Source organism: Ursus arctos, unplaced genomic scaffold, assembly GCF_023065955.2.
Source record: "Ursus arctos isolate Adak ecotype North America unplaced genomic scaffold, UrsArc2.0 scaffold_15, whole genome shotgun sequence".
Classification (NCBI taxonomy): Eukaryota; Metazoa; Chordata; class Mammalia; order Carnivora; family Ursidae; genus Ursus; species Ursus arctos.
Window position 1 is genome coordinate 29,803,458 of NW_026622819.1, and position 23,737 is coordinate 29,827,194.

Consider the following 23,737-nt stretch of genomic DNA (forward strand, 5'->3'; position numbering starts at 1 on the left):
AAAATACTCCTGGAAAATTTCAAAAGACACAAAAGTATAATAGTTTAACAAACCCTTATGTGTATCATCAGCTTCAACGGCTACTAACCCATAGCTGTTTCAGCCCATCCATACCCTTTTCCACTCTCCTGATATTTGGAAGCAAATCATATGATTCACCTGCAAATATTTGTGTTTCTCTAAGCTCTACTTTTCCTAATATAACCATAATATACCTTTAAAAAGAATTTTACCTAGGGGTGCTTAAGTGTCCAACCCTTGATTTCAGGTCAGGTCTCCATCTCAGGGTCATGAGTTCATGCCCCGCACGGGGCTTCACGCTGGGCATGAAGCCTACTTTAAAAAAAAAAAAAAAAAAAAGTACCCAAAGCCAAATTAATAGTTCTTTAAAAATATCAGGGTATTTTGATGGTATGCAGGAGTGGCATTAATGACTTACAAATACATCACCCTGGAGAGTGGTCCTTGGCTGCGTGCAGGGGTCCATGATCACTCAGGCTCGGAGCAGGGACCTAGCCACGCAGCAGAACCATGCACTTGCCAAAGGACCTTGCTCCCATTCTAGCACCTACCTGACTCAATGCTGATTCTAGCGAAACTGATTCTCCACTAGAATGTTTATTTATTGAGAAAATCAAGATGAAATAGGCAACATCTAGAATTTCTTCTAAGAGCTCCGTGGAAAGAAAACTGGCTTTCATCTCAAAGAATCTATAAAACATATTAAACATTTTGCATTAAGTAGAACTTTAGAAACCCTTGAAAAGATAAACAGAAGAGAAAAAGCCTTCAGAATTAGCGGTTAAACGATTTACAACACAATAACTAAATATATTCAATTTATAGTACTGAGCAAATGCAGTTGACTTAATCCTCTGATAAGCATTAAAGAGACAAAGTTTTAGTATATTTTGCTTTTTGTTGAAATCAACACAAAAGTAGTTGCTATGGTCTCGATGATTGTCCCCCTCAAAATTTATATGTTGAGATCCTAACCCCCAAGGATGATGCTATTAAGAGATGGGGCCTTTGCGAGGTGATTAGGTCACGAGGCTGGAGCTCTCATGTACTTGGGATTAATGGTCTTAGGAGACCCTGCAAGGCTCCTTATTCCTTCTGTCATGTGAGGACACAAGACGACTCTGGGACCTAGAAGAGGGCCCTCACTCAACTGTGCTAGCGCTCTGGCCTCAGACTTCCAGCTTCCAGAACTGTAGAGAGAGATTTCTGTTGTTTGTAAGCTACCCAGTCTGTGGCGTTTTCTTATAGTAGCCTGAATGGACTAAGACAGTACTTTACTTTTGAGAACTTTTATATACCAAAGAATCGGGGTTTTTTTCAAATTAAACAAACTTGCTGAAATGTAGGTCCACATTTTTCAAAGACCAGCTGTCTGATGTATTAAGTGTGCTTTTAGTTTATTTTGGGGCCAACTATTCTGTTGAACAACACACATATACAGAAGGCAATGGGAAAATGATATACAGGAATGTGCCTAAAGACCTATCTATCCAAACAAATCTATTTCTGAAAGTGAGACATACATTTTACCACGTTTAGTCAACTATAATCTAGCTTTGACCTGTCTTTGACACCGAATTTTGTTCTCCAGCCTTGGTAATTTCCATTGTGGTATTTTCTTTTGCCACTAGGTGGCTGTACTGATAGCCTATCTGATAGGACAGCTTCTGCGTGAGAAATCAGGTACCTTCCACAGAAATGTCATCATCATACCATCATCAGTTATGTTGTATATTATCTCCTCAAAAAATTCAGAACTATTCTGTCTAAAGATAGACTCATTTTTTCAAACACTTTATAATGATTTGAAGTTAAAAATAAAACCTGTAAAGCTATTTGTTTGATTAGATTACGAAGAATGTTTAAGTACGGATACTTTAAAACATCTGGAATAGCCACTAATGTACTATTGAACTAGACTCTTACCTGTGGTACTTAAAAATCATTTTTACCGGGAGTCACATTTATCAGCCTCTGTAGTATGTAATTCAAATCAACACTGATTGTTTTAAAATTTCAAAGAGAACACAAGTTTTAAGAATTTTAAGTACATTTTATTAACAATGTATCCCTTTGATAAGATTATGCTTCAGGAGGCTTTTAATGCCCTTGACATAAACTGTACACATTATACAAAAACAAGAAAACCACACACAAAAAAAATCAAGGTGAGCAAAACCATTTGGGGACAAACCTTCTTTAAATTATACACAACTCAATGAAATAGTCTTACGGAAAATATATAAATACTTTTTCTTTCTATGTTACAGTTATACAATATAAATCAGATTTCAATGTCTGTTCAGTGACCTACAAACACCAGAACCTCCAAATATGTAGCAGCTTATTACTAAATAAAAAAAGAAGGATATCATGTGGCTAGGGAGCATTAAGTCTGAGATTTTTTCACAATCCCTTACCACTTTTCAAAATTTACACCATTTGTTTTACAATGCAGCTTCAGGGTTTCTGCCAGGCCAGTAATGGAACATTTTTCAACTATTATCTATGAAAAATTTTTATCCAACCCCCTGCCCCAAGACTTTGTATTTTGTGCTAAATCAACCTATTTAGTGGCAAAATTACAAGGTATACTTTTTTGGCATAAATTATATTTTTCAAATTAAATATTTTGTAAAGAAAATCAAACAAGATGTGCAATTAATGCGTGCTGTGGCATAGCTATGCACCTACATTATAAAAATACTCCGGGGGGGGGGGGAGATCCACATTCTGTGTGAGTTGTAAAAACCTACTATGAATGAAAAAAACTTTGGGAACCTGGAACTAAAAGGAAAAAAGAAATGTTCCTAGAAAGATTCTCACAGATTTCAATATTGTCTGATAAGCACTGCTATCCATTTCACTAGCACGCTTTTATAATGAAACTCTCAGTGTAGTGATACTCTTGAAATTAAGCTGGTGATAATGGATTTCCTGAATGGGGAGGCAAGGGAGACCTTTCCCAACTTACATTTTGGAAAACCTGAAATGTTCTTTTATTCCATCAGTTCTTCTCATAAAAACTCTCAGTTAATTCTACTTTTTTCCCCATGTTTAATGGATTGTGAATTTTAGACAACACTGGAAGCATGAAACAAAAGGGGGAATACCTTAATTCCAAAGGACTTTTTCCCAAGGTAGTTTACAAAGCTAATCTCACACAAAATCAGCACCTCACTCTTACCATGCAAAAAGTGCAGTTGTAATTTGGATGAGAATTTAATTAGTTTTTATTGCTCAATGATCTGTGCTTTAATGTGGGGATAAAAGGCATCCTCTGAATGGAATGAAAAAAAATTTATAAAGAGCAGTAGACAAATCTAAATAAGCATTGACACCTCACTGTTGAACACTTTAATATGCCCTGAAAAACTCAGCTTTAATGATCTCAAGCTCTGGATAAAAGAGCTGAAAACTATTAAAGCTACCATTTCAAAAGAACTTGTACACATGATGTTAGAATAACTAGTGTAAGAATGTATATCCCTCCAAAGAGCCTCTTTTAATGTCGCTGTCTTACAGAATGTACTTATGCTACTAATCTTTATTAGAAAAATTTTTATTAGGGAGACGTCCCCCCTTCAAATCTAGCTAGGCATAAATAGGAAATAAAAGTATAAGAAATTTTAGACCATATTTAATTATTAATACTAATTTCTAATTTCCTTATTATTTATCAGTATTTACTTAGTATGTGAAGCTGAAATCTGTTCTTGAAAAAAAATTTTCAATTAGAAATGACAATTCACTTTACAATTAGATATTCACAGTTTACAACCAGCACAACTGTCCAAATTCCTCCAAATTATTCAATAATTACCAATAGTACAAATTTATAAGGACTAAGATTAATTCTAAAATCTTGAAAAACTACAGTATTGACATTATTTTGGTATTTTATAGTCTGGTAGTATCTATTATTTATAGATGATTTTCTCAATTATTTCTATGACCACTGACACCATTCCTAATCTTTTCTGCTATAATTCAATATTTTTAAACACTAAGTTAATCACTTGGCACTGCATGTGAGCATTTTTCATCATGAAAGTCTACTTTTATACAGACGAGTACTTGAAAACGTATTAGACCTGTCAGTGAAACATGGAGAAACCAAAAATAGCACTATACATTTAAGTATAGACATTTTTTCTTAGATTACTGATAACCACAAAACTCTGTCTCTTCAAACTAAGTGCTATAGGCAATTATTATAATGTATACACACATGTCTTTCAAAGTACTAGTCAAAAAAACTGTTCAGGCTAATAGTAACAAAGACTTCATTTCAGGATAGAGGAGTGAAGTGGGCTCCGGGATGGGAACAGGTGTGTGTGTGTGTGTGTGTGTGTGTGTGTGTGTGTGACAAAAAAAGAATTACTATTAACTTTTGAGGGATTAAACCACAGATTTTATATTCTATATTAACTGAGGTAGTGTTTAAAATGAATGTCTAAAATATGTCAACCCCATAATGAATAAGATACTAAATTACCTCCTTTGGAGTTTTTAACCACTATTTGGTCTAGTAACTCTGACATCTGGTTCTCTGGAAGGCATTTTAATCATCCAAAACCAAAGACCAAGGTGACAGGCAACGTTCTTAAAAGTACTGTTAACATTTAAATACACACTTGGGTTCAGTGATAAATTAAAGTTAAAAAAAATATTTTATTTTCACTTGGATTTTATGAGAGAAAATCTGAAGAACCACTTTTTAACATAAGCAGCAGCTTACAGCCCTTATCTGCTTTGTTATAATGTAAGTTGCTACACAGTGCATGTAAGAACAATTCACTGAAGTGCAGTCAAAGAGGTGTTATGAAGTGAGATGAAACGCTTCATCCCAATTGGAACTTTCAGTGCCAGTAAATTAAAAAAACAAAACAAAACAAAAAAAACAACAAAAAAACTATCTCTGTGAGTTACGTTTTCTAGTTCACAGGGTTCTTTACAGAGATCTCAAAGAACAAGCCCGTTATAAAAAGGATCTGTACTATGGGAAAATCTTAAGGTACTAGGACTGGGTCAAAGCTGATGTGTAACTGTAAAAATGGTATAAACAAATGAATTTAAAAAAGGGTCCTAATCAGTCCAGCTGGATTTTTTTTCTATTTATATATAGACCTCAAAAAAGATAATCCTTTCATTTTTACAAGCATTCTAATGGTGATGGCCATGCTATTTTTATATACAAATTTGCATATATGTTTAATTCCTGTAAAGATTTCCAAATATCTTTAAACATATACAAATTAAACACACAAACAAAACCTTGCCCTCATCAACTTAACAACTTCACAAGTGTGATAAAGGCAATGACTACTGATAAACTCACCTATCACTGCATTTAGTTTGTGCAAAACAAGAACACTGATATAAAAAAATTTAAATTACTGCTGCTTTAAAATTTGGTACTTAAGGCTTTTCACTACAATTTTTAATCATAAAGTTGCGTTAATGATTTTTTTAAAAAGGAAATATGGCTCTTCTTTTCCCACGGAATGTGTAAATCGGAGGCAAACTTCTCTCTTCCTCAGGAGATCCAAAGTGTTATTTACTGCTTTCTTTTGCTTTAGGTCTCAATTAATAGTGCTTGTTCAAGTTCCTGTTTCAAATGGTGATATGGGAAGTTGATGAAAATGAGAAGTCCACTGAAAACATGTCCATTCTACAAATGGGAAATACTTTGAATTATCAAATGACATTCTGATTTGAGTCAGGAACTGTAGTGAAAAACCTTAATTGGTTCAAATAGCCTATGATAACACATTGCCACAAAACTGAAGAGACAGAAAACAAACTGTTTGCAAGTCTAGTAACATAAAAATAACTTATAAGTCCTGGGTTGTTGAGGCTCTTCTTTTGCTTTGAGGTTACAAACCTCTGAAGTAGTGTTAGAAATATTAAGAAAAATGTGGAAGGGCCAAAGTTCCCCCTCTAATACCAGCAGTTACAGCACACCCCACTGTGGGACAGGGTGCAGCCTCAGAGACACGGATTCCTGGTTCCCACGAGTTAGTTAACAAACAAGGCATCTTTATATTTACCCTAAAAAAAAAAAGATTTCAGAAGTAACTGTGTGAAGGGTGCTTCTGCATATCCTATTATTGTTCCACTGTTATTATGCTCTTAAAATGAAAAAATAGAAAACCTATGTAGGTATTCAGTGCTTGGCTCTTGCATATAATGGTAACTAAAACTCTGAAAACTGTGGTAATGAGCAATGAACCCCCAGAGGGTTCAACCGGGAAAAGAGGAAGTTGTTTTGGTTAGGGAAGTCTGCAGTTCCAACTGTGCATGTACCAGGAATTGCTGGAACAGAAGAGACTCCGGTCTTTGCTGCCCAGTCAGTCAGCATTTTCTGAGGCTTTTAGGAAATCCACAAATATGAGTATGTGCGGTATTCATCTGCAGACACCATAAACAGGAGGTCAGGACTCAGCAGCTGTATCAACTATCGGTTGCTTTGGTGGTGCTGCCAGCACAGCCTCTGCTTCTTCATGCATCTAAGAAAGAAGAGGTAAACTGTCAATGACTTTCTAGCGCATCAAGAGAGAGAATCTGTCTTTTAACTTAACCCCAAACACAGAATTTTTCTTGAAAGGTAAATTTCAGAAATACAAGTCTTACTTACTTGTAAAAACTGTACATCTTGAAATAATTCTTGTATGAACCTCCGACACGGAAGTCTAAATGTGCAGTGTGAGAGCAAATGGGAAACCTCAGAGTAAAGGCAGATGTCGTCAAATGTTTGCGGATACTTCTCCTTAATCCTAAAACCAAAGAAAAGACGATGGTGTGATTAAAAACTACTAATAAGGACTTACCTATTTTTCCCTCCAAAACATCGCGTTTTAAATAATTTTTTCCTCCACACATTGATCAGATGGCGCATTTGGAATGATGGCATAAGAATATAAAATATTAAATATTCCTACGTCACACTTCAACTAGATTATCTCTTAAAATGATTAAAACCCAAAAGCTTCTCAGAGAGTCAGAAATATTCTTTTTCACTAGCATGAGAAATTGTAAAATTTATTTATCATCCTAGGATGACTCAACTATTTTCAAAATTAAGTTTGAAATATCCTTGACTAGGCTATTTCTTTGTATCCTTCCACCTTCTAACAGTAGCTTTTAGCTAAGACAGCACCTCAGAAGCAGGGGTGGGGTGCAGTGGGGTAGTACACAGGCTAAGGATCCACTACTGCTAGAGCATCTGGCCAGGAGGTCTGCAGGGGGACCCTGGCATCTCTGTCACGGTTTTTTTAAAAAGTCCATAGGAGACTCTGAGCTGCATTTCTTTTGAGGACCATACTACTTTTATTTTTTTATTTTTTTAAAAGATTTCATTTATTTATTTGACCAGAGAGAGAGAGAGACAGCCAGCGACAAAGGGAACACAAGCAGGGGGAGTGGGAGAGGAAGAAGCAGGCTCCCAGCGGAGCAGGGAGCCCGATGCAGGGCTCGATCCCAGGACTCCGGGATCACGCCCTGAGCCGAAGGCAAATGCTTAACGACTGAGCCACCCAGGCGCCCCACCACTCTACTTTTAATAGTGCAGATCAACGATGGTCATAGTGGATTCAATGTGAATTTTCCTTTATCATGTTGCTATGATTTAGAAAAAAATGAAAATTTTGCAACTTTTATTACAAAAAGAGGAAAAAATAGAGAAAAAATTAAACCAAGAAAATAACACTTGTTTTGTGTAGACCTGCTTTTCTCAAACTGTTTAGTCTCAGGATTCCCATACTTTCTTAAAAATTATAGAAGACCCCCCAAAAGCTTATTTCTTGTGGGCTATAGACATTGATAATTACCATATTAGAAATTAAAATTGAGAAAACTTCAAAATATATTTTAATTCATTTAAAAAACAAAACCCATTACTTGTTAACATAAATATACACTTTTTTTTTTTTTTTTTTTTTGAGACAGAGAGAGCATGAGCACAGGGGTTGGGGGGATGGAGAGGTGGGGGGGGAGGTGGATCCCAAGCAGACTCTGGCCTGAGTGCGGAGCCCAACATGGGGCTTGATCTCATGACCCTGAGATCATGACCTGAGCCAAAATGGAGAGTCAGATGCCTAACTGGGCCACCCAGGCACCCCATAAATATTTACATTTTAATGAAAAATATTTTCTAAAACTGAAGAAAGTGTAAAGAGTGGTATTTTACATTTTTACAGATCTCTTTGAAGTCCAGCTTAATAGAAGATAGCTGGATTCACATACCTACTTCTGCGTTCAGTCTTTGACCATATGTTACTTTGGCTGGAGTACATGAAGAAATTCTAGCCTCACACAGATATACCATGCAGAACTACTGATGTAATTAATTAGCCTAACTTTTGAAGTATTTCAAGGATCTTTTCACCCTAGAAAGCAGAACGAAGAAAACTGACGTTTATAGTTTACTTACGTTAAAAGCCCGGTTTCATGACATTTAGTTGAAACTGAACTACTCAAATTAATGACTAATCTCAAAACTTCTTTGCGAAGGAGTATTCGGCACATTGGTGTATCATCTGGAATTGTTTTAACACCTAAAGAAAAGATGAAAATATTTTATCTTTATCACAACAGAAAATGATAACAACTCATGAGACTTGTTTTTAAATCATACTTGAAGATCTCAAACTGAGATAAACTGCGCATAACCTGCCAATCATTTTGGGAACAGAATTCTAATGGAAAAGGACAACTCAGAGGACACACAACAGCAGTGGCAAGAGTGGGCTAAGGACACCTGAATAAAACTGACTTGTCGTAGTTTTGAGACAACTTCAATTAACATTATTGATCGACAACAACCAAACTAAGTATAGTTCTATAAACAATGCTTGGATATAAATCTGAAAACCTACCTAGTAGCAATTCAGTGCTTTTGGTGCTGCTGGCCGAGCCTTCTTGAGACACTCCATCACTGCATCCAGAAATCCCCGAAAACTTAGAAGGAACCACTTCTAAGGGATTATGGATAGTCTGCTCACACCAATCAGAATATGGAATGTCTTGAAGGTCTGAAGAAAAAAATCAGTTATTTCTATTAAAGTATCATAATGGTTTAATTCCTATGCTTCATTATATACCATAGAGGAGATGATTTCTTGTGATTTCTTTCCAGTTTTCAACAATTATTTTCCAAAATGATCTTCAAAGTAAATTCGTACTGCTCAGATAGTGAAATTTGTTGAATTCTAAGAGACACACATAAATTTTATTTCCTTAAATTACAAAAATAATATATGAATATATGATTAAAGAACTCAAATAAAGATGTATATAGAATAAAACAGGAAGATACCTTACTATCCCCTGTTCCCATTATTCCCACCCCCACACTAAATACCTCTCCAAAGGGAAATAACGATTAGAAGTTTGACATATGTTATCTTTTTTTTAAAAGATTTTATTTATTTGAGACAGAGAGCGCACAGAGGGAGAGTGAGAGGGAGAAGCAGACTACCTGAGAAGCAGAGAGCCCGATGCGGGGCTCGATCCCAGGACCCTGAGATCACGACCTGAGCCGAAGGCAGACCTTTAACCAACTGAGCCACCCAGCGCTCCCGACATACATATTTTTAAAGATCTCTTGGGGCCAGCTGGGTAGCACAGTCCTTAGGCTGCTGCCTTCGGCTCAGGGCGTGATCCCGGCGTTCCGGGATCAAGTCCCACATTGGGCTCCCCCACTGGGAGCCTGCTTCTTCCTCTCCCACTCCCCCTGCTTGTGTTCCCTCTCTCACTGGCTGTCTATCTCTGTCAAATAAATAAATAAAAAATCTTTAAAAAAAAATAAAAAAATTAAAGATCTTTTGCTACTTTAAATTTGTTTTTCTAGTTCTTTGGGTGTGTAAGTGGGATTATGCTGTATTATTATTCTATGACTTGCTTTTCTCCCCATTTAATAATTACCAATATAAGTTATACTTCCCTGAGCTTACCAGTTCATTCCTTAGAATTAAATTTACTACACTACCCATGCATTGCTAAAGTACTCCTAGATGGGATTTTGAAGTCAACCAAACACCTCAGTGTTGCTAAAGTGACATTAACTTTTTTGATTTAAAATTTTCCTGAGCACTTATAGTGATTAAAGCAAATGGACATCATCAGGAAGTCTTTAGCTATCCTTTTAGGGAGTAACACTGGGCAACCTACAAAATTATACAACCTTAGTACTATAAGAAATATTGGAAATTAATTAAAGTTTTCATCTCATGAAAGAAGAGAGATTCGGAGAGAGGAGACACAACTCAGCCAGAAGGTAAGAGCTCTTGACAGATGGTTCAGTACTCTTTCTACTACAGCATGTTGTCACAGTAGAGAAAAAAAAGCTCTATTTTTAAAGCCCAGGAAACCAAACCAATGTCAATCTCTCCCTGTTGTTTTCCATAGACTAGATATGACCCCTTCATCTCACTTCTAAACACTTCCTAAGATTACAGTTTACAAAATACTAAGTAGAAAATGCTTTCATTCCTTAGAAAAGAAGATCTACAAATTCAGCATAGTTTTAAAATTCTGGTTATTAAGGAAATCATGTGCCTTTCAGGCACTTAAAAGTAACACATGCTACTTAATCATTCACTGACTTAAAAAACAAAACTATTGCCAAGATTTGAGAACTGAAGATGTACTTAAAAAACAGTAATGCTGAATAACCAGGTAAGAGATGACTATATTGTTTTAGAATCAGGAGATAAGCCACCCAGGGACTATGATGACAAAGTATTTCAGCACAAAGAACAATAAGAAAGTTATACTTCATTCAGTCAACATGTTTCTGAAAAGATATACCGGCCTCAACTTTAACCTATGATGACTCCTAACATTTCTAACCTGTAAAGAGTCAGGTCCTATTCCTGACCATGTCAAGCATTCTCATTAAGAAAAAAAAAAAGAAATCATTCCTTTAAGCATACTAGAACCATACAATGCATAAAAATCTGTGAAGGTGGCAGATACAGAATAAAATGTTACCAGATATCTGATTCCAATAGCCTTTCCTCTGAGCTTTACATTTTTGAACCATTACCACCAGACCAGAAGTTTTAGAGAAAGAAACGTCTTATGTTCCAGTCTTGATGTTCCTTTAAAATGATCCTTAAATAGCACAGAGATTATTTTCTAGTCATCTGAAATGGACAATACGGAAGTCTTCTTTCTGATAAACAACATCCTCAATACGGCCTATAGGAATGCTTCTCAAACTTTATTGTGCACACAAACAACCTGGAAGTCTCGTGGAAGTGAAGATTCTGATTCAGTATGTAGGGTGGAGTTTGAGATTCTGCATTTCTGACAAGCTCTCAGGTGACGCTGATGCTGCTGGCCCACTGACCAGACTTTGAGTAGCCAGGGTTCTGCAGGACCTGGTGCCTGCCTATCTCTCTAGGCTGATCATGTCTCTCCTTCCCTCTTACTGTCTGAGCTCTATCCACACAGGCGTCTTTTTTGTCCCTACTACTCCCCATGCATGCTCTCATGACAGAAGAACTTTGCTCAAGCTGTTCTGTCTTCAAATTTTCTATACTCCATCTTCACTTTTTTAGCTTCTATTCATTCTTTAGATCATAGCTCAATAGTACCTTCTTCAGAAGTCTCTTTTTTGACCTGCCTACTTGGTTATATTCCTTTGCTAATACCATGTAGCTATTCTTGGTGCACTTGTTACAAATATAGTATTATATTCACTAATCGACTGATCAAGTGATCAATCAATCCATTCATCCATTTCTTCCCCCACTGAATGAAGCTCAAAGAGTGCAAGAACAGTGGTTTTTTTGTTTTGTTTTTTCCTCTCACAAATGTTTTTCTGTCATCTAGTTTAATGCCTGACCCATGGTAGCAGCACAATATTACGTTGAGGGCATGAATCAGTGAGTCAACGTTTGGCGACTTTTTAACCACTTGGCCTTCCACCCTTCACACTTCTAAGGTGGTATCAGTAGTAAACTGTAATCATTGCCCAATTCAGAGCTATTCTTCCACTGCTGCTTCTTACACTAACACTTCACATCACTGGCCAACCAGCTGAGAGGCTCTGATGGCTGCAGCACGTCTTTCACAATCCCAAACCTCACGATGCTCCGCCTGATCCCGCTCCCCACTACAGGTCACAAATGGATTAGAATTAGGTGACTAGGTACTTGAGGGGCTGGTTTCCCTATTTCTTGTTTGATAAAATAAGTAGAAAACAGTAACGTAAAATCCATAGTAAGTACTTCATAAGTATTTGATGAATAAGTATACAAATGAAGAACTTGCAGAAACTAAAATATCATAAATGATGTAGAGTCAAGTGATTATTTAAAACAGAGTATTTTTTTTACTGTGTGCAATACATCAGAACAATACTGCCCAAACCTCTCACTTGCGGGAAATGACAATAATTACAACATGCAAGGGCCCTGGACAGGACTGTTCATAGTGGAAAGTGCCTAGTCCAAGGGTCTGTCCAAACCCCAGCCCCAGCAGCATGGAAACACTGAGGGAATTAACGATCTCAGCACACCCATATCTCATCTGTAGTGCATCAGCACGCTACAACCCATCAGCTGGAAAGCTCTGAATCAGAACACCAAGGAGAAATTTAGAAGAGTGACCCAGAGAACTCTGATATCACTAGGTTTTTCTGAGTGTGGCTAAGTGATACCAAGAAAAGGAATCCATGGAAACACTTTAAACACATATACGAACACTTATTAGTTTGAAGTTCTAATATACATGGTCCCCAACTTATGATGGTTGGACTTTACAATGGTGCAAAAATGATACACATTCAGTAGAGACTCTATTGCTTCAAATTTTGAATTGGGAAATTTCCCTGGGCTAGCCATTTGCAGTACTATGATCCTCTCTTGTGACGCTGGACAGTGACAGCGAGCCACAGCTCCCAGTCTGCATGTGATCATGAGGGTAAACAGCCAATACACTACAACCATTCTGTTCCGAAACAGCCATTCTGTTTTTCACTTTCAGTACAGTTATTTAATCAATTACATGAGATAGTCAACACTTTATTATAAAATAGACTTTGTGTTGATGATTTTGCCTAGCTATAGGCTAACATAAATGTTCTGAGCATGTTTAAGATAGGACAGACTAATCCATAATGTTAGGTAGCTTAGGTATATTAAATGCATTTTGAATTAAGATTTTTTTCAACTTACGATGGGTTTATCGGGATGTAACTCCATCATGAGTTGGGGAAGACCTGCATATGTCATTTACTGAATCAAACAAGAAAGGTGAATCTGAGTCTGCTCTCACCAAAAACGTATTGTCTACTACACAAAGCAGTATGCAGCTAGGTACTAGAAATATAAAAATGAAAAGACATGACCGTCCATACAGTGAAGGAACTTAATGAGTGGAAGGGAAAAAAATAACCAACCAGTAATGATTATAAGAGATCTATGTACAAAAGCCAATGAGAGTAAAGAGGAAGGAATGTCAACATCTGACTTAGAGAGTGAGAGAGAGCTTCACAGGTAGAATCCTGACGTTTAGGATGAGGTGGACCAGCCAAAGGGGCTGTTTGTGTGTGAGTTTGCGTGTCAGGAGGGAGGAGAGGAAAGAGGGAATAAAAGGGAATACACATTTTTCATGCCTACAGTTATGAAATATAAAGAAATCTGTTGCATTCCTATATACTAATAATGAAGTAGCAGAAGGAGAAATTAAGAAAACAATTCCATTTACTATTGTACCAAAAATGAGAAAATATCTAGGGAAAAACTTAACCAAGGAGGCAAAAGACCTATATGCTGAAAACGAAAACACTGATGAAAGAAACTGAAGATGACACAAATAAAGATAATTCATGCTCATGGATTACAAGATCCACTCTTGATAAAATACCCATACTACCCAAAACAATCTACAGATTTAATGTTATCCCTATCAAATTAGCAACAGTATTTTTCAAAGAACTAGAACGATACTAAAATTTGTATGGAATGGTAAAAGACCTCAAATAGTCAAGTAATCTTGAAAATTTCAAGACAGAGTACAAAGCTGAAGTAATCAAAACAGTATGGTACTGGCACAAAAACAGACTCATAGATCACTAGAACAGAACAGAGAGGCCAGAAATAAACCAACACTTATATGGCCAATGAATTTATGACACATTATACAAGGGGGCAAGATTATACAAGGGGGGAAAGACAGTTTCTTTAACAAGTCGTGCTGGAAATACTGGACAGCTACATGCAAAAGAATGAAACTGGACCACTTTCTTACCACATACAGAAAAATAAATTCAAAATGGATTAAAGACCTAAAGGTAAGACCTGAAACCAAAAACTTTCAGAGAAAATAAAAGGTACTAATTTCTTTGACATTAGCTATGGGAATATTTCTCTAGATACGTCTCCTAAGGCAAGGGAAACAAAAGCAAAATTAAAAAATTATTGGGACTACCCTAAAATAAAAAGACTTTGCATAGCAAAGGAAACCATCAATAAAACAATAAGATAACCTACTGAATAGGAGAAGATATTTGCAAATGACATACGTAATAATGGCTTAAAATTCAAAATACATAAAGAACTTCTACAACTCAACACCAAAAAACCAAGTAATCCAATTAAAAATGAGCAGAGGACCTGAACATTTTTCCAAAGAAGGCATACAGATGGCCAAGAGACACATGAAAAGATGCTCAACATCACTCATCATCAGGGAAATGCAAATCAAAACCACAATGAGATATCATCTCACACCTGTCAGAATGGCTAAAATCAGAACGCAAGAAATAACAACTGCCGGTGAGGATGTGGAGAAAAAGGAACTCTCATGCACTATTGATGTGAATGCCCTTTGGTACAGCCACTGTAGAAAACAGTATGGAAGTTCCTGAAAAAAAATTAAAAATGGAAATACCATGATCCAGTAATTCTACTACTTGGTGTTTACCCAAAGAAAATGAAAATACTAATCTGAAAAGATATATGCACTCCTACGCTTATTTCAGCACTATTTATAATAGCCAAGATATGGAAGGAACCCAAGTGTGTATTCATAGTGATTGGCTAAAGATGTGGTATATACACACACACACACACACACACACACACAAAATGGAGTATTACTTGGCCATAAGAATGAGATCTCGCCATTTGCAACAGCAGGAATGGATGGACCTAGAGAGAATAATGCTAACTGAAGTCATCAGAAAAAGACAAGAAACACAAATAAACAAAAGAGACTCTAAAACTCAGCAAACAAAATGGTGACTGCCAGAAGAGAGGTAGGTGGGGCCAGGGGTGAAAGAGATAAAGAGGATCAAGAACAAATTTATCTTGATGAACATACAGAATTGTTGAATCACCATAATGTACACCTGAAACCTATATAACACTATTATGTTAATTATGCTGGAATTAAAAAATAATTTAAAAAGAAGAAAAACAGAATTGCTGAATCATTATATTGTATATCCAAAACTAATGTAACATTCTATGTTAAGTCCAATTAAAAAAAAAAAAAAGACAACAGATCACACAAAGAATCTTGTGTGCTGGGCATGAATAGCCAGTAAAGAACTGTCAACAGACTAATCTCAGGCAATAGTATGAAAGGTGAATTGGAAGGAGCCAAAATTGGAGACAAAACTCTAACCTCCAATCCTCCAATAGGGAAATGTTGAGTGACTGAACTAAGGCTGGGGTAGTGAGAACTGAGTAAGAAGGACAGTCAACAGAGGTGGGACATGACTTGTGACAGGAGCAGATTCAACTTAGGTGGAGAAGGACATAATCACTTACCTGAATGACTACATATTGCACTTAGTTGATTACTGGGCTGGAAACCCAGAATTTCGATACAGACACAATAAAGGCAGTTATCATCTGTATGCTCCTGTAATCCAGTGTCTTCTGTACTTTCTAAAAACAGAGAAGCATCTGAATGGATTGAATTCATTATTTCCGTAAGACTCATCTGCTGTCGTAGCAAGTGAAAAGAGTTTTTTACAAGACCTCCAGTTCCAGATGGAAGACCTGTGCATAAGTAAATATGAAACAAAATCTGATAAAGATAGTATCAATGACACCTCTTTTCAAGATGTCTCCAACTATATAAATTTTTAAAGAGGGAAAATTAGGGCAGAAAACCAGAACTCTTTTTATGATTCAAAATCTTAACCTTAATTGGGGAGAAAAAAGAGTAATTTGCTTAAAATTAGGAAAATAAATTTAGCAGATAAGCTTGTATTTCTTCAGTATAAAATTTTAAATGCAAAATTAAAATTATACAAGACATAATTTTAATTATTCTCAGTATTTCCATAAAGAAATGTAATAATTCTGAGTCTAAAGAGGTGCTTATTAAAAAAAAAAAATCAAGCTTATGAAGTTTTAAACCTATGGCTGACATGCATATATTCATTAAAATCTTATTGTTCATAACAGAGAGATCATGTAATGTATGTTTTTATCTCTCTCCTTTCCCCAAACACCTGTTCCTTAGACCTTTGAGAGTTAGCATTACGAATTTTTCATGTATTAGTTTTTAAAAACAGAATAAAATGATCTAGTTTTTGTCTTCTTGAGAGGCTGAGAACACTTTCTTAACTCCCTCACAAAAATATATTGTGGTTTAGTTTTAAATTGACTCAAACAATTATTTTGGCATAATTTTTAAGTTGACCCAAAAGTAAGTATATCTGAATTTTTAGTATCATCCTACCGGAAAATTTTTCTTTTTAATCAACTTTGTTTTAAAAAGAATTTTCTTTTTAATATAAAGAAGAGTCTCATAAGAACAGAAACCATGCATTACCTCCTGCCTCATGGGCAAACACTCTGGCACCACGATCATCGTGTGGAGGTATGTTTTTTGTCTGAAAATAGGGTATATCCTTTACCTAAAATAGATAAATTATTAAGAAGTTCACTTTATGAATATTAGCAAAATTAAATGAAATGCTATTTAAATAGAATTACTACAGCACATGAACCTACAACAAAAAGTTCACTAAAGAAGGTTAAAATTACCAAAACTTGATAAAATAACAAATAATCTTTAAAATTCTTATCTACTCTCGGTAATTTAAATAAATATTAAAATAGATATTTTTAGAATTTATCTAAAATGTCTTTAGACTCCTGAGCAAATGAGGATTCTTTACTATTATATCATGTAGGTATCTGAGAGTAGCTCATGGGATTAGGACCACCTTATATGACTGGACACATGTGGCTGTCCTATGCAGGATAAACAGGTTCAAGGATTACGGGGGGGGGGGGGGGGGAAAGGAAGGAATATACTGCATATCTCAAACTTACACAACTTTGTGTTCAATGTCAAAAAACAAAAAATAAGAGACAAAAAATAAGGATAAGTCCAATGTGATTAAAAAGCAAAGTTAAAAATTCACTAAACTTTAGAGAATATACTGATAAAGTAATCAAACAAGATGCTGATTTAGAATGGGAAGAGAAGGAATTTAATGTTCTGGGGACTTGAATATACTAAATAATAAAAGTACAGAATAGTTGAGAGAGGTGAAATAATTTTCATCATAAAATGTTTTTCAACAAAACTGCCTTAAAAAATTATCTTCTCTCAAAATAGTATTCACTCTAAATTGTAATTTCTAGTAAGCAGTTATACAGTATGAAATAATAAGAAAATAGAATTCATGATACCTGGAATATATCATTGATGTCTACTGGAAGAGCAAGACCAATATAGTCATCTGAACTACCATACGTTGCACTGGACACCATGGACCTCACTGAGGAGGATCGCTGCAGGGTATTTTGATTAATAGGACTTAATAAATCTTCTTTATCTAATGAAGCATAACTTAAAGCTTTCATGAACCTATAAAACCATAAAAAAAACCCACTTGCATTAGTTTTTGATTTGTAAAAGAAAAATTAATTTATTTTTGTAACTTCATAAAAGATAAGTAGCTAGCCACGTACCAAACAGTGCCATCTTGTTTATTAAGAGCATATAAACACTTGAAATCATTTAGGTGTTATAAAATGATATACAAAAGACCATGAGGCTGTTACAAAAAACAACTGCTATGACCTCCCAGGTAAAAGTGAAAAGGTGGGCAATTAAGATAACTTTCAATATTTAGAATTTTTTTTAAAAAATGACCTCAGAAGTCACAGGTATGATCCAAGGACTATCTTCACAATCATTTCAAACTAGTAAATTTGCTATTATACAACTAAGGGCATATTTATTAACTCTAAATCATTTAACATTATTTTTATGAAGAATAAGAATCCTTATCATCCTTTGTGTGGTAATTAATGCTTTAGCAACAAGATTTATGTAACACAGAAGACACAAAACAGCAATAATGTTATCATTTGTAAATATTACAAGACAGTTTTATTTAAAGCACTGATATTACCTCAATGCATTCCTTACTAGTGACTCCATAATAAATATGGTATACCGATATTTCTGTAAGATACAGATTTCTTGATACAGATTTCTTATTCATGCAGCATACATGCTAAAATATTTACTAGGCACCTGCTGTGTATATACAAGGCACCACACAGGCTCCATGTTAATGTGCACTGGCATTTAGAAACCCAAGTCATTTAAAATATAACAATGTAGCCTGATATATATAAAAAATTATTATTTTGTAATGCACACAAAAGAAATCCTTCAAAATGGTAGCTATTAAGATTATCATAGTTGGGACACCTGTGGCTCAGCCGGTTAAGCTTCTGCCTTCAGTTCAGGTCATGATCCCAGGGTCCTGCATCAGGTTCCTTGTCAGCAGAGAGCCTGCTTCTCCCTCTGCCTGCTCTGCCTGCCACTCCCCCACTTGTATTCTCTCTCTCTGACAAATAAATAAAACCTTAAAAAAAAATTGTCATAAGAAAAACCACTCCTAATTTCTGCTTAAAAACCACTAACTGAAATTGACAAATTTCATAAAACAGGTCAGTGGTTCTAAAATTATATTGTTAAACCTCTCTTACTTCATAAAACTCTTAAAGGAGTACTGGAGGTATAGGAAGGAATTACTGGATTACTTGCCCTCCTGATCTCTATTTCAACTGACTAGCTCCATTTTAATCTATTCTGCATATTGGGTTTCCATAGAAATGTTTCTGTGAAAAAAGAGATTCTCTACTTAAAAAGCAATATTTGAAAAGCTTAAAACCACTGATCTAGTCCAAATTCTATTAGATGAGGCAACTGAGGCCTAGATATTTCAAAATTCATGAACTTTCCCACACAGATTCTTAACAGTGAGCCACTGAGGTCTGCCTGGTTTTGTTCTGGATTGATGAAGTTTTGCAAAGTTGTTGAAGTCTAGGCAGATGAGACATTACAGGATAATTTACAAAACCTTTTCAAGTTCATTCACTCAGTCCCAGGATTAGAATTTAGGATTAAGGATTCCTATTTCAATGTTCGTTCTACCATGTCCCAAGGAAACAGTTCAGTGAGAGATGATTTTTAAGATTGCTGAATTCATGTTATCCATTATACCATAGGTATCTGCATGCCTACCCTGTTAATTTTATTAGAAAACAAAACAAATAATAATAGTCCTTCTCAGCCTGGATTCCAAACTGTTATTTTAAAGTAAATCTGTAGTTAGCTTCCATCACTTTCATTTTCTCTGAAATAACCAAAGGTAAGAAGTAGGAACAGAAAGACTAATGCTGACACGATTTTTTCCTCCATGGAACCTGGTTCACACACACAGTAAGTACTAAATACAATTTGAAAAAACAAATGAAAGATTTGATGAACATAAAAATTCTGTGATGCCATCATGCCTCTGTACAAGCTGTTCTTGTCTCTTGACTATTTTTTCTTGTTTTTATTTTTTTCCCTCACAAGAAATTAAAACACCTATTCATCTTTTATAATGCCAATAACTTGGCATTTTACTCCAGGAGTAAAACTTCCAAGTAACTTTCTTCTGGTCTAACAGAGAACACAGGAAATAAGATTCTAAGAAGCCAGACTGGTTAGGAAATAAGTGATTTGGGGTTAGCTGTCTTTTCTGGTCTATTCTTAATGAATATTTAAACAGTACAACTCTTTAATCTAGGCCTTCATCAATTTGGACAGAAATTCCTGCTTTGATGGGATATAATCAACTTCACTGAATGGTTCAAAGTGAACAGCACTTTGGTTATTGAACTGAGCTGTACGATGGTACTCCTCCTCCTGCTTGTTTTGCTGTGCTACGTTACTTACTGGCCCCTGGCTGCTGCAGTGGTCTGAGTCTTCAAATATTTTGTTTTAATATAAAAGTTTCCTCCTTTGCTACCAATTTTATCAGCTGTCCTTTCCTGTTATAGTCTTCCTACCAATCAGAAGCTTCTAACTGTTGCTCCCATAGGCCTGAAAACCTGGTATCCAAGCTTGTTAAAACAAATATCAAATTTGAATGTGGGTCAGAGGTACCTCTTTTGAATACAATTCATGAACCTTACTGCACAGATTTAAACTAGTGAGCTATTAAGAGATTTGCCTCTCTTTGTTCTGAATTGATGAGGTTGCCAAAGATGGGTGAGTTCCTGTATGAGACATCACCATATAATTTATAAAAGTCTATCAAATGGGATATAATTTATAATCTGCTACAGAGGAACCCCTTCTACTAAATGCATTAGCATTACTGAAGTAAAACTGCTTAATAACTTCTTAATGTTATTAAGAATTTGGTTCTGTAAAAGCCAAATGGGTTACATAAGGAAATAACTACCCATAACACTAATGATCACGATACACGTCAAGCAATATTCTCAGTATCTGACAAATACTAATCCATTTAAATAAGTGGGAATTAATAACCAAAAACTAGGTAAACTTTTAGAAGTATTTGGCCCAACAAAAACAAAAAAACAGGTACAGAAATCTTTGCAACAAATCTTACACTGCATATATTTTAAAGGTAAAATCAGAATTATTTATTATTTAGTAATTATTATTATTTATTTTGACTGGTCACAATCTTTAGATATGCCATAGAAATTCCCTAAAAGTTCTTGAGCATAGGTAAACTGCTACTGCTTAATCCTGAGGGCCAAGTAATTCATTTAATATTCATTAGGTTCCTACTAAATCATCACAGCTACTTCAGACAAACTGAAAAGAATTTTACTAAAATTTGTAGTTATTGAGAAAATATAATAATAATAAAGGTCAACTTTTGGAGCCTTAAATTGACCTACCTGAAAAGGTTGTTTGTTATTGTAGGTCTTAAGCTCCTGATTCCCCCGACATGCTTCTTTTTAAAATCGATCCTTGCAGAAGCGAGAAATAAAAAAAAGCTTGTGACTTGTGTGTCCTTGCAAACCATATATGTTTATTGTCAGGGCCTAAAAGAATTTCTTTTCCCCCCTCGCAGCTGCAAGAATCCATTTCAAATCATATCGGGTAACTAGGAGCTTATAGCCTACCATAGTAAACAATTATAATTGGTCAGTTCTGAGGCTTACGTAGATGCAAAACCTGTCTAATGCTTTCCATTTAAGTCTGTTAAAATGCAACCATTATTGTTCATTTTTAAACGTGTATTTGCTCACCTGCTTGGTGTTAACCTGGACTCAAAGCTGTTGGCCTTCATGGTGATAGTATCAGTAAACAGCACGTCTTTTGCTGGAGATGCCAAAGCTTCAGAATGAGATAAGGATGGATGCATTCTTTGTTGCTGTAATCTTTTCAGTGTAGCGTAGCCAAAGGCGTCTCTAGAACTCGTGTAACTAAAGTTACAATCTGCTAGACTTTTAATCGTAGCAATAGAGGGTGCTTTAAGGGACTGTGCTCTTCTAGGAAGTGTATGAGAAGAACCTGGAGGCACCAGGGACACTGAGTTTGATTTGGAGAGAGACAGATGGTTAGACTGTGGCGTCAAATAGTGGCTTGTCTTAACAGTTTTAGTACTTACCACAGTACTCATACTTCCACAGTCTGTGTCCACAGTTGTAGCATCGACACCTACTGTCTCCCGTGAAGGACTTGAACTCATAGAACTTATGCCACTTGTTGTAGTGTCTGTATTAAAACTTTGGCTACGTATCTTCATATGTGAGCTTGTTGAACTTTCTACAACTAATCTCTCTCGGCTTGTGTTTTCTCTGTGATTCTCTGTACCAAGACTCTTGGTGAATTTTAAGTCATTCTCTCCAATACTTGGAGTACTACCAGTGTCTTCAATGTGCTTATTCCCAACAAATGAAGTTTCTAATTGTAATGTTTTCTGTACTGTGGATACGGGTGTGAAATCATCACTATGATTAAAGTCAACACTGGGCTCTGTAAGTGTTCTGATCCGCCTGTTGTTTGTCTTATTTTCAGATGACAGTTTCCCTCCTTTCGGATCACTGCTACTACGATGTTTTTTATTAGGCAAAGTAAGTGAATTTAAGATACGATTCTTCACAAGTTTACTAGAAGCAAAGAAAGGGAATGAATTTTTATCCTTTACAGGTCCAGGTCGATCGTAAAATGCTGGCTCTGTATCTTCGTTGATGTCAAGAAAAAATGTACTGGTAGAGCTGCTGCCAAACCGGTCATCCTCCATTATGAACATACCTATGATCAAAGGGTTGTTAATAAGAGCACATAAAAAATGACAAAACAAATCAAAGCAATTGTCAGTGACAGATTTCAATAATTTTTTGTTGAATAGTCATCTAGGAAAAAAATTTTCAAAAATAAAGGGTTAAACTGCTGAGAGCCACATTAAAAAAAAAAAGAACTTCTTGAGACCAAGTGTTTGAACTTAAATAAAATGTGAAATTATGTCATTACGAGGAACTTCTGTTATTTCCCAGGAAAAATTAAAGGATTCATTATGACCCAGTTTACATTAAGTGTTTTTTTGCTTGACTGTTTTAATGGCAGGGAGTTTCCAAAACCTCCAAATATTCAGGATAAAATTAAAGGAAAAAGGAGATTTGACCATAGATGTTCATTCACTCATACATATTCCTGTTAGTTTATTTTTCAAATCACAATAGGTAGTAGAAATTAATCTTGTAAGAAATGAATTCCTCCTCTTAAAATATACTTATAAAGAACTAAGTCACAGCATTTTAAATTCATGTTTAAATCAATTAGGCTTATTTATTTTCCTTTAGGTACTAAGGAACTCATCTAAATTCAGTGTCCAACTCTAACTTAAAAAAAAAAAAAAAAAAAGACTCAATCTGGGTGTCCAAAGACATCTATGAGATTTTATCCCATTTTAACTTTTAACTTTTTGATCAATAATTATAAACTTCAAATTTATTTTGAAAGAAAGCAAAGTAAAATCCCAAATAAACTTACATAACGTATTTTCAGATTTTGTTAATTCTAAGATGCACATTTTTCACATGTAACATCTCTAAAATCAGAATGCATCTTGTAATCAGTGGTATGTCCTAGTTTAATAGGCAGTATTTTTTTCTTCTTTTTTAGTGGCACATAAAATACTGCTGCCTCTTATAATTCACAGCATCTTTGGCCTAGTGAAATATGGTTTGAAAAATATTGCACTATCTTCTTAAAAAGAATCATTTCTTAAATTTTGTACGACTAATAATATTTAGGGCTTAAAACTACAAACTTTTATTTAATTGATTTTTGATACTCCATCTTTTAACAGTTTCAATATTTAGTTTTAAAATTTAGCTCTTCTCTCAAAAATGAATATGTAAGTATAATATCTCTTAACAAATACATTCTGGTTCAACAATCT

General features: G+C 35.3%; 1 protein-coding gene across 9 annotated transcripts in view; it reads right to left on the bottom strand.

Annotated features, from left to right (window-relative positions):
- Positions 1-2,053: 2,053 nt before the first annotated feature.
- RICTOR (RPTOR independent companion of MTOR complex 2) overlaps positions 2,054-23,737 on the bottom strand; it is a 111,848-nt gene continuing 90,164 nt past the window's right edge. For 6 of the 9 annotated variants that reach the window (XM_026506855.4, XM_057312211.1, XM_057312208.1 and 3 more), the window contains 9 exons: positions 21,579-22,587; positions 21,225-21,296; positions 17,694-17,871; positions 16,825-16,909; positions 15,810-16,043; positions 8,901-9,056; positions 8,456-8,579; positions 6,662-6,800; positions 2,054-6,533 (listed from right to left, as the gene is read on the bottom strand). In XM_026506855.4, the coding sequence (XP_026362640.2) occupies positions 6,459-6,533; positions 6,662-6,800; positions 8,456-8,579; positions 8,901-9,056; positions 15,810-16,043; positions 16,825-16,909; positions 17,694-17,871; positions 21,225-21,296; positions 21,579-22,587 (2,072 nt within the window). In that variant the 3' untranslated portion in view covers positions 2,054-6,458. The remainder of the gene's footprint in view (positions 6,534-6,661; positions 6,801-8,455; positions 8,580-8,900; positions 9,057-15,809; positions 16,044-16,824; positions 16,910-17,693; positions 17,872-21,224; positions 21,297-21,578; positions 22,588-23,737) is intronic. The other 3 variants (XM_026506857.4, XM_026506856.4, XM_026506861.4) reach the window with 3 other exon arrangements.